This window comes from Micromys minutus (assembly GCF_963924665.1).
Source record: "Micromys minutus genome assembly, chromosome: 1".
In the NCBI taxonomy this organism is placed as follows: domain Eukaryota; kingdom Metazoa; phylum Chordata; class Mammalia; order Rodentia; family Muridae; genus Micromys; species Micromys minutus.
The window spans coordinates 30,901,065-30,912,425 of NC_137969.1; the positions used below are offsets into that span (position 1 = coordinate 30,901,065).

General features: G+C 49.2%; 1 protein-coding gene across 1 annotated transcript; it reads right to left on the reverse strand.

Moving 5' to 3' along the window:
• Positions 1 to 1,361: 1,361 nt before the first annotated feature.
• On the reverse strand, positions 1,362 to 9,696 carry DDX56 (DEAD-box helicase 56). The gene is made up of 14 exons (XM_080928894.1): positions 9,634 to 9,696; positions 9,392 to 9,553; positions 8,771 to 8,931; positions 8,458 to 8,628; positions 8,275 to 8,365; positions 7,453 to 7,697; positions 6,618 to 6,737; positions 5,944 to 6,057; positions 5,764 to 5,858; positions 4,801 to 4,874; positions 4,623 to 4,712; positions 3,760 to 3,865; positions 1,934 to 2,007; positions 1,362 to 1,667 (listed from the first exon to the last, which is right to left on the reverse strand). Exons 1-14 carry the CDS (start codon positions 9,691 to 9,693, stop codon positions 1,590 to 1,592), a joined length of 1,641 nt encoding a protein of 546 aa, XP_080785020.1. The 5' UTR covers positions 9,694 to 9,696; the 3' UTR covers positions 1,362 to 1,589.
• Between the last annotated feature and the right edge of the window lie 1,665 nt (positions 9,697 to 11,361).

Consider the following 11,361-nt stretch of genomic DNA (forward strand, 5'->3'; position numbering starts at 1 on the left):
CACTGAGCTATTTTAAGCTTCAGTTACAACTAGAGGATGAGAACAGCCTCCCAAGCGCTGTTCTAAGTTGGAACGTGCACATGCTGTTTGCCACACTTGGTCCTACGCCTTGGTGACTTTATGCAACAAAGTACCAGCTTCATCTTCCCACAAGAACCCTCAGCGGGGAAACCCAGTATCTCCATTGGGTGGTTCCAGGGCACATGTCCTCACCATGGCAACTAAAGTGACAGAATCAAATACCACCACAGGAACAGCAGGCATGGATGCAACATTCACCTCAGTACGCTCATCTGTCCGGGCCTGTCAGCAGAGCAGGAGGGGAAAAGCCAGGAATTGCTCGTTTCTTGCTGCAGGTGCTTGTACATGCTTATGCATGCAGAGGTCACACGTTGAGAACAGGGTCTCCCTCTAATGCTCTTCACCTTAGCTTTTAAGATCTGGTCTTACCCTGGACCTAAAGCTTCCTGTTTTGGCGACACTGCCTAACCAGCAAGCCCCTTTTGCTTTCCCTGCCTACAAGACATACAAGAGACCTAGAGATGCAAACTGCCACTCAGCTTTTACATGGATGTTAAGGATGCAAATCCAGGCCTTCACTACTTGCATAGCAAAGACTATCTACAAACCATCTTCCCAGCCGCCAGGGCTGCTCTTGATCTCCAGCACAACTAAGCACACAACTGTGACCCTGGACATCAGGGGTCTGGAATACATCCCTGTCTTCCCAGGCTTCATACCCCAGCTTTCTGAAGATCTTTGAGTTAAGATAAAGAAACCCAAGTCTCAGATCCTTTCTCTAAAGCCACACACCCTAACTATAACCAAAGTCTCACTTCAGATTTAAGTTTCCTCTTTTTCCCACCTCCCACTGTCCCTCCCCACCCCAGTCTAAGATGCCTGATAAGCAAGTGACAAGCTGACAGCCAGAGGCATACTGTGGTACATGGGACAGGCCAGAGGATGCACCTCCTCTCAATGCCCCTGTGGCCAGGGTTCAGGTTGGGACATGAAGCTGGGGTCTCATAGGTGTGCACTCCTTATGTTATGTGCTTCTGAGACAAACACAAACTGTCATGAGTTTTTATCCAGGAAGGGAAGCTAGCTAGCTGCCTTGGCTCCCAGGGCTTAGTGACTTCTTTTCTGATTGTGAACATGCTTGTGCTGGTGAGGTCCAGGGGCTTATGGTCTGATTTAGAATACAAGCCCATCTGTCAGATGGTCTGGAGCAGTAGAAATGCAGGAACTGGATACAGGGCTCAGGGTCAGCCACAGCCCAACACAGCAGAACCAGGACACTTCACAGCAGCAGAGCCAGACAATACCACCTTTTCAAAGTCTCAATTCTGGAGATTTGGGAAAGCAGTCTCTCCCACACCCCAGAGGGTCACAGCCTGGAGCAGCTGGAATCTTTATTCTGCTAATGGACAAAATGGCAGCCCAGCGGTATGAAGGAGCCGAGATGTTAAAGCTGCTTCCTCAAAGTACAGTCTGTCCAAACAGCGAGCACTAGAATGTGCCCACAGAGTGGGTGGCCCACTCCATCCAGGCCAGGAAGCCCAATTCAGTGTCCCAAAGCTCAGGCAGCCTCAGGAAGGCTTTGCTGTAGGTTTAGGCTTCTTTCCCCTGTGCTTGAAGTCACGCAGTGGGTTCTGGGTCTTCACCTTCTACAAGGGCAGAGTCAAAAGTTAGTTTGAGGAACCAGTCAGATGGTCCCAATAGAGTGAGCAGTGCTGACACCTGGCCAAATCCATGTGCCACAAGCCAGAAACCTCTAGCTGCTGCAGACAATGTGAGGGAGGCCACTGAGGGCAGAAACAGCCTTCAGGCAGCTGTGTGAATACCACAAGCCCACACCCATTCCTGGGAGTCCTATCCTCCCTCAGGCTGTTGAAAATGAAGGGCAAGGTAGAAAGGAGCACAGCAAACATACCTTAACCTTCCTAGAGAAGGGCATCTTTCTCCGTTTCTTTCGAGGATGTACAAGGCCACGAAGAGCAGCAGGAACTGGAAGAGATGCTGGGCCTTAGAAACAGCCTCACCCCCACATCTAAGCTTCAGCTACACAGTTCTCTCTACCTCTGAAACCTGACCTCCAGTGTTGGCCCACTCCCTTCTCAGCGCAACCCTGTACACTTACAGCACAGACTCCAATCCAGCCCAGCAGTGGTGGCACACACCTTTAACCCCAGCAATCAGGAGGCAGAGGCAGGAGGATCTGAGTTCAAGGCAGTCTGGTCTAGAGAGCAAGTTCCAGGAGAGCCATGGCTACACAGAGAAACCCTGTCTTCAAAAACCATAAAGAAAGGGTGGGGGTGTGTGGACAGAAGGAGGAAGAGTATCCAATACTCAATTATTTGTTCTATGTGCAGACAAAAGATTACGTGAGCTCCATAGGCTCCCATTGTCTAAATCATGCCTGTAGTGTTTAAATTTAATGCAAGGACACAAAACAATAGAGAAGCTATGGTATATTCGGTATCAGAGTGTGTACACAGCACAGCTAAAGGAAGGGAGGGAGCAAAGAAACTTCACAGATGAGATATGTAAAAAGAGAATTCAGAGGGTAGGTTCTTTTTGTGCTGCTCCTGAACTGCAAATTCTCTAGTCCCTGTTACTGCCCCTCTCCTCGCCTCCTTCTACATTCCACAGGAACTTGACAAGATCTTGGGCCCAGCTTCAGAGCACTCACCTCAATCTCATCAGGACAGGTCACATCTAACACCTCACACCTCCCCTGGCCACACTCTCAGCGAGCGACTTCACTCTTAGCAGGTGCTTTCGGCCAAGCACCTAGCATTTCTGACACAGACCTAGGGTGGGATCTTCTCCAGCTCACTCTCCCCTAGGAACTTGCCTCCAGCCCTTGATCTGACATTCTCTTCCTCTTTTTTTCTTTTTTTTTTTGCCCTGACTATCCCTCCTATACTTTCCTGTCACCTTTTTTGTTTTGCTTTTTTCTCTACATAGCCCTGGCTGCTGTAGAACTCGATCTGTAGACCAGACTGGCCTCAAACTCACAAAGATCTGCCTGTCTCTGCCTCCCAAGTATTGGGACTAAAGGCATGTACCACAACTGCCTACCCTTCTTGTCACCTCCAAAACAGCAACAACACATTAGCAAACTGACTCCATTCCAGGCAAGCAAGATCAGGAATGGTGGAGGGCCTTCTCATCAACTCTTCTCCTTTATGCTTATTCTAAGCATAGAAGGCATGGATACTCATTACCAAAAATATCCCACACAGGACATCCAAGGGGAAAGCCCAGCGCCCTCTTGAGATGAGACGGACCAGCTACCTCAAACAGCTACCCTCCCTCCCCTGGCTCTGTGGTCTCCCTCACTGCTCCTACCTACAAACCACGGAGGTTTCAGCTTGCTGCCTGCCAGTCTAGAGTATTCTCCAGAACAAGGGTCCTGAGTCCAGGACTCTCCCTCAAATGTGCTCAACCTCTTGAGAACACAGGAAGCCAATCACTGGCTCATTTTCATACTCAGACAAACCCTGGAATACGAGGCCAATTCTGCATAACCAGTTTTCTCATTCCACAACACAACACAGCTCCCACGAGATGGACGGGCTGAACATGTCTGCATGAGCTAGCACATGGTGCACAGTTGTTCATGTTCACACATGCTGCCTGGGGCTCTAGGTCCTCTCACATACAAACTTTCCCAGCACCAACCACAGGGGTTGGTGGAAGATGGCCAAGAGCTAGGCCATTTCCTCCAGTCTCCTGACCCTCAGCAACACTCACCCAAGTAGTCAGGGACATTGCCCAAATGAGGCTTTACCACTGCCGGGTGCAAGGGCAGATCATGGCGTAGCAACTGGAGGTCTCTGGGGTTGTCTTCAAAGTATGTCTGACAGGCAGAGACAAGGGTTAAGATGCACAAAAAGTGTCACCGCGAAGTTTGCCCATCACTTTGTTCTTCATCCTTCCTGATAGCCAGTCTAGGACAAACCAGGACAGGCTTCTCACGGCTTGCTCATCTACCCTCTGCTGGCCAAGTAAGGCATTGCACGCTGTAGCAGAGCCAGATAATGCTACCTTCTGGAAATCTCTACTTTGGAAGCTTTGGAATGTGGTCCCTTATCACACGCTAGAGTTTTAAAACTTATGGCAACTAGAACCTTTATTCACTCACTGATGCTAGACTTCTGAGTCTCCAAAATGGGTACAAAGAGATCACCTGTGCAAGGACATGTCTGCTTCCTTCTCTAAGATACAAACAGCACTCTGTATTGCTTAAGTTTAGTGTCATCTTACAGACTGTTCCCCATCAACACCAACAGCCTCCTCACTCTTTCCCAATTCTATGCAACATCTAGGTATGGCTTGTATATTCTATGGACCCTATGGGGCTTCCAAATAGTGTTACAACGATTCTTATAGTGTTCCTAATAGTGTTGTATACACATCGTCATGTGTGTTCACTTGTAATTAACACCAAGTGCACACTGGGAAGCTGTGTCTACCATCCTCCCAGCAGAGCTGCTGTCTTTCAGCTGGTCTCCTCCCTCTCCCTGACAAAGGCCAGCAAATCGATCAGCTCTCTGCTTCTCACTACTCAGAGCTTAGCCAGCCGCCCAAAATGACAGCTCTAAGCTAGCCCTCACCTTGAGCTTCTCTGAGTGTAGAAGCTCCTCCTTGATCTCCTTCAGTCTCGCCTCTCGAATGGCCTGCTTAGTCACTGAGCGCATGGCATCCTGTGGGCAGACCAGGGATGAGACGATGGCCTTACCGGAGTGCTTAGCAGTGGGGTTACGCCCTGGGTCCCACCCTTGTCCAGCTCACCCTGCAACGGTAGCGAAAGCTTTCAATCTCCTCCATCTGGAACTGGTAGGGAAGCAGGACAGGGGCCTCGCCCTCTGGGGAGAAGACAGCAGTTAGGGTTGAGGGCAGGGTCCACCTAAGGTCTTCCTCGGGGAGCCTCCTGCTCCTCTTCTCTGAAATGAGCTGCACCCTGAGACACTGTTCAGCATCATGATACTTGGGTCTAAGAGCAGCTCCCAAAATGCTTAGGTCAGGGGTGTGCTCAAGCCCGATGTGCCATCATAGCCTCAGGCTCACAGCCCAAGGCCGCTGTGACCACAAGACCCCTCATGATGATGACTGCTGCGGACAGACAAGGCACACTTCACTCAAAGCATCTGAGTCTAGACGGAACAGAGCAGCTAGTTAGCCCCTGACTATGCAGCAATCAGAGAGCAGGACACTGGGAAACCTCTTCCCATTCATCTTAGACTTAGAAAGACTTATTTATTTTACTTTCTATGTGGCTTACGTGTATGCACATATGTGTACTGTCTACATGCCTGGTGTCTGCAGATGCCAAGAGGGTGCTAGAGTTACAGACGTCTATGAACTATCAAATGGGTACTCGGAACTGAAACAGAGTCCTCTAAAAGAGCAGCAAGTTGGGGCTGGAGAGATGGCTCAGTGGTTAAGAGCACTACTGACTGCTCTGTCAGAGGTCCTGAGTTCAATTCCCAGCAACCACATGTAATGGGATCCAATGCCCTCTTCTGGTGTGTCTGAAGACAGTTACAGTGTACTCATATACATAAATAAATAAATCTTAAAAAAGAAGAGAAACAAGTGCTCTTGACCATAGATCCACCTCTTGAGGCCTATTCTTTGATTTAAAAAAAAAAAAAAAAGAAAGAAAGAGAAAGAAAAAAGGCTCTGCTATGCATCCCAGGCTAGCCTCAAACTATCAATTGTCCTGTCTCACCCCTTTGTTCTGCAGGCTCTTACCTCCACTGAGAAGCTCCTCAATCTTTCCCAGGCAAGACTGTTCTGTGGGCAGCACAAAGGTGAGAACTGTGCCTGGGTTGTTGGCTCGAGCTGTCCTGCAGTGGAAGACCAAGCATGTATCACTAGCCTGCAGGGTCTGTCCTTCCGCATGCCCCAGCTCACCCCACCCCTCCACCCTACCTGCCAGCTCGATGGACATAGGCTTCTGCAGTGGGAGGAAGGTCAAAATTGAGTACAGCAGACACATGGTGGAAGTCTATGCCCCGGGCCACACCCGACTCTGGATCAGATGCCCTGAGAAAATAACCTAGTATAAGATAGACACCCTCTACGAAGGTGTTCTCACATATTATCTCTAAACCATCTCCTCTAAGCAGGCCTGAAAACCACCACCAAACGATTAGTTACTTCAGGAACTGGGGTGTTGAGGGGTGGTCCGGAGTTCTGACATGTGGTCAAACCCAACATGATCGCAGCCCTGGGCAAGAGCAGAACACACTGACCCATAAACCACCTCTGGGACCCTGAACTCTTCAAGCAGGCAACACCTAGAGAATGTCCCTTTTCCCTCAGATGCACATTCTCTGCTCATCATGGCCACACGCTCAGGGCTGCCTGGACCATCTCCCATATAAGTCAGCTCACCTGTGCCCAGCCTGACGCTGTTACACACGCAGGAACCGCCCTCTACCACCCCACTGCTCTGTCTGGCCAGGAAACCAAGCAAGGGCCATGGGGCTGCCAGGTATAACCATCAGGAATGTCTGACAACTACTGTATGTACTTCGGCTTCAGTCTTACAGATGCTATAACAGTCCTCCAGGGGAATGCTGAGGAGAGAACCGTGGACTCACTTGTTTCCTTTGGATCCGCGGCCTCGACGCTTGCCTTTGACTTGGGGTCCCAAGATTTCAGCGTCTGTCGCTATGACGCAATCATACAAGCCTTGGTTGAACTGTGAGATGATGTGGCACCTGCAACCCAAGAGAAATGATTGACAGCCTGACTCTTCCCAATCCTAACCACCCCTCCCTACTCTCTTCTTCATCTGCCTCAGCTTCCTCAGTGGAACAATGAGCTGGAGAGATAGCTCAATGACTAATTGCACTGACTGCTCTCCAGAGGTCCTAGTTTCTAGTCCCAGAACCAACATGGCAGTTAATACTTTGTAACTCCAATTTCAGGGGATCCAACACCCTTTATGGCCTCAATATGCATTAGGTACGCAGGTGGGACATATAAACAATGCACACAATAAAACACCCATACACATAATAAAAAATAATTTTCTTCCTCTTTTAACGGAGTAGCAGTTAAATATTTCAGCATTGTCATCATACTAAGAGTCTGGCCCTGGCCCCCAGCAAGTGGTTAACAGGAAAAGGGGTCTAGCTGTATAACTCAGTGGCTGAGTGCTTATCTAGCATGAACAAGGCTCTGGGTTCAATCCCTTAAATTGTAAAGAGGCAGGGGAACAGAGAAGAAATAAGACCAAGCTGTGTGAGGTAGCCCACAAATATAATCTCAGCATTTAGAAAGCTGAGGCAGGAGGACTGTTGTAAATTCAAGGCCAGCTTGGACTACAAGTGCAGCATAAAACCCATCTTGTTAAAAAGGGAAGAACCAACTGGGCTCTTTTTCCATGTTTCTTCTCAGCTTTTCTTCATAAAGACACAGACCACAGCAGACCTGGAGCGCAGTGGTAGTTCTCCATTGAGCACGCAGGAGGGAATGCTGAACTGTTCCAGGAAAAGACGGAGCCGGTAACCTCGCTCTAGAGTGTTGACGAAGAGCAAGGCTTTGCCCCGAATCAGTGACAACTTGAGCAGGGCATACAGTAGCAAGAACTTGTCTTCCTCGGTCTCACAGACCACCTGAAACTGCTGGAGCTGGTCTGGCCCCGGCAGCTGAGACTCCTGTAACTTGAGGGTAACCTAGGGCAAGGACAGACCTGTGATCAGGAAAGAGAAGCGGTTCTATGGCCACTGCCTCACCCACCAAAGCACCTACATCAGTGCAGGACAGACATGCATTGAAGGATTTCTGGTGTGTGAGCCATCACCCCACCCCCCACCCCAGCCTCAGGGCTCTAACCCAAGAACTCAAAGTCTCAAAGTACCCTAACTATTGTGGTATATAGAAACACACCATGCACACACAGCATCCATGTACACCGCCAAGACAGACATTGGAAGGTGACAGTGTACAGTACAAAAGGCCTGCATAGTGGCACAGTGGTTCTGAAGACTGAAATGCACACAAGAAGAAAACTCTGCTCTTAGAATTTGGCTCCCTTTGAAGACAGTGACCACCAAGTAAGCCTTCTAGGCAAAGCCCAGTATGGACTAGGGAAAGCTATAAATATATAATGGCTTTAAGTGACTTCCTTTCAGTGACTAAGAATTAGGAATGACACACCTAACATCAGTCCCTCCATAAGCATCAGAATTGCTGAGAGGATGGACAAATCTCCGAGTGCCTCACTCCTAGATGCTGCTCGGCACCACTCACCGGGTTATGTAGTACCAGCTCCTTCAGAGTTTGCACATCCTCATTGAAAGTGGCCGACATGAGAAAAGCTTGGTAAATCCGAGGCAAGTGACTGAAAGAAAGATCAGGGTCTGATTAGGCTCCCACTCCTGTCCCAAGTCTAGACCCTTGCCGGTCTAGGAGCCACTTCTGTTTCTTCCTTACCAGAGAAGACTCTTGAGTTCATCCTCAAAGCCAAATGAAAAAAGAAGGTCAGCTTCGTCCACCACCAGCAGTTCCAGAGAGTCCCGGAGCTTCAAGCTGTTCTGCTGCAAGTGGTTTAATATTCGGGATGGGGTCCCCACCACCACATCTGGCTTCTCCATCAACACAGCTCTGCAGGCAGCAAGTTTTGGGTGGCAAGAATTTAGTAGCCGGAACCTCACCCTGGCAGAGCTGTCCTGCCTTGCCATTCAAAATACCAATTCCACATCCTTGCATGGGGTTCCTCCTTTAGAGGCCTGCAGCTCTTACCCACCTCTGAGAAGCTGTGTCTTCAGCAGCCGACACATTAGCCACTCGCACATCCCGAGCACAGTAGGCGGCCAGTTGCTGGATCATGGATTGAGCCTGCCGTGCCAGCTCCTTAGTAGGAACAAGGACGAGGCCCCTCACAGCTTGTTCCATTACAGGACCTGTCTGTTCAAAGAGAAAAAGACTGTTCAAAGTACTAGGTCTGCCTGATGCTTTCCCCCACTTCTTCCAAACAGTCAGAACTATGTACTGCAACACAATCACCTAGCTGTGTTCTGATAAACTCTTAATTCTGCCCACCACACAACACAGAACGCACAGCTTTTCCAGGCACTGAAATTTAGAACTTGCTGCATTTCTGAAAGTACTTAACATACGATGGAGCTGATAAGCCCTCTCTAGAGAAAAAATAGTTCACTCAAATTACAACAAGTTGGTGGCAGTGGCACCGAGGCCTGTATTGAGAGTCAAATAACCTGAACTCCAACTCAGACATTACGCTGCAAACAGACCAGGTTCTCTATGACCCGCCTAACCGATAGAAACCTTGGCACAGATGGGCACTTCCCTCCCTAGTCTTTTGGAGCTTCCTGCCTCATACCCCACTGCTACTCTCGCTACCTACCGCCTTCTTGTGGAGAAGCAACTGCAGCATCGGAATAGCATAAGCTGCGGTCTTCCCGGAGCCTGTGCGGGCGCGGGCCAGGAGGTCCTTCCCCTCCAGCGCCAGAGGTATGGCCTTTTCCTGGATCAGCGTAGGTCGCGACCAGCCCAAGTCGGTGACAGCCTAAAAAGGAAGAGGATGCAACTCAGGTGGCGCGGAGTGTAGCGGCACGCCAGTTCACAGTTCCACAGCCTTCTCCATACCTGCAAGAGCCGGGGATCCAGGCCCATGTGTTCAAATCCAAGCGCTTCTTGGTCCTCCATGGCGTGACTCCACGCTGACAGTGCGCACGCGTAGGGAGAGACAAACCAACAACCAATCAGCTCCGGAGAATACGTCACTTCCCGGAAGTTCTTTCTCCTGGATGTCCGACGTCACCACCTACTTGTGAGTCTCGCTGTTTGCGCAGGCGCGTTCCTCAATGTTGACCCTTGAACACTGGACTGTGGGAGCCTCTTCCCTGGCGCCCCAGCCTTCCCTCACCCACAAAGTGACGTGGGCAGGACTTTGACTCCTAGGTTATGGTTAAGATCCGACCGCATTTTGGCTAAGGGCAGACAGGCGCCACTTTGGCACATGCGCAGAGGAATTAGGATTTTGTGGGTAACCACAGAGGCAAATCTTACTGGGCAGAAATCGCGGCAAGTTGCTAGCCGAAGGTAAATGTTATATCGGGCCTCCAGCTACTATGAAGATCTTCACAGATATTGCCACACGCCCTGAAATCCTTCACAGCTCGCAGAAGAGCCAAGTTGACTTGACCCCTTCCTGAGACCATCTTTCCTAGAAAACCAAAGCCAGAAGGGCTGCAGTGAGACGGTGGACTTCTTCCAGAATTCCTTACCAGGGAATGTCCTATGGACTTTTTCTTCTGTTTTTTGAGACTCGCTGTGTAATGGCTGGCCTGGAACCAGATTGGTTTTGAACTCAGAGATTCGCCTGATTTAGTCTCCGTAGTGTTGGGATTAAAGTCGTGCGCTACTACGCTTCCTCGGGACTTCTTAAAACACCTTCTAAAGCCAGAAATAAAGCGTCTCTACATCTAGTTACGAGATGTCAGTTGACCTTGGGCCCATTTCTTCTGGGCACTGCCCCTGTTCCCCAACCACTTTCTTCACCAGAGACCTTAAAAGAACTTTGCTCTCTCCCGCACGCCCTTCCTTCACCTTGCCACTTTGCCGGAAGGTCACCTAGTCTGGTCTCCTAAAGCTAAAAGTTGTTCTTAAGCCATTCTGGTAACTATTGTTGGGGCAATAATAGAAAAAAAGTTTTAGTGGGGACCAAAAACATTTACCAACCGGGTCTTATTTATAGTGATCATCTATTAAGAAAGGAAAAGTGGACTGAGCTGAAGGAAAGACCAATAAAGGGTCTTTAAAAGTGGGAAGCCTGCTCAATGTAAGTCATTTCCCTAGCATGCATGATGCCTTAGATTCTCATCCGCAGCAAAGGAGAGGAAAAGTGGGAGTCTTAAGGTGGGACTAGAAATCTCCAAAAAGCTGGACTCTGGCCCCCGTGACTGCAGTGAGCTCACCCTGATGATCTAGATCGGAGGTTCTCAACCTTCCTAATGCCGCAATGGTTTGATACAGTTCCTCGAGTTACTTTCGTTACTATTTCACAACTGTTATTTTGCTGTTATGAATCACAATGTAAATGTATGCTTTCTGTTGGTCTTAGGTAGCCCCTGGAAAAGGGGTCATGGCCTACAGGTTCTAGAACCATTGTTCTAGACTAACTCCCTACTTTAAAGTTACCTGATCGGCAATCTTTGCTGTGTTGGATGGCATTCACAAGTTTCAGGGGTTAGGATGAGATACATTTGGGGCAGTCATCTTCTTGCCTACCATATCCCTCATATACAAGCCTGCATCTGGCCATAATTGAGTGCTGCCAAAAATCTGTTTAAGTTTCCTAAGTGGGGAGTAGAA

What these genes read in the sequence shown, in the direction of transcription:
- DDX56 (XM_080928894.1), bottom strand. Translation starts at nt 9,693, where the DNA reads ATGGAGGACCAAGAAGCGCTTGGATTTGAACACATGGGCCTGGATCCC. An exon ending in TGGATCCCCGGCTCTTGCAG is followed by an intron (nt 9,554 to 9,633) that starts GTATGGAGAAGG and finishes CTTCCTTTTTAG; the next exon opens with GCTGTCACCGACTTGGGCTG. An exon ending in TGAGGAGCTTCTCAGTGGAG is followed by an intron (nt 4,875 to 5,763) that starts GTAAGAGCCTGC and finishes TCTTCTCCCCAG; the next exon opens with AGGGCGAGGCCCCTGTCCTG.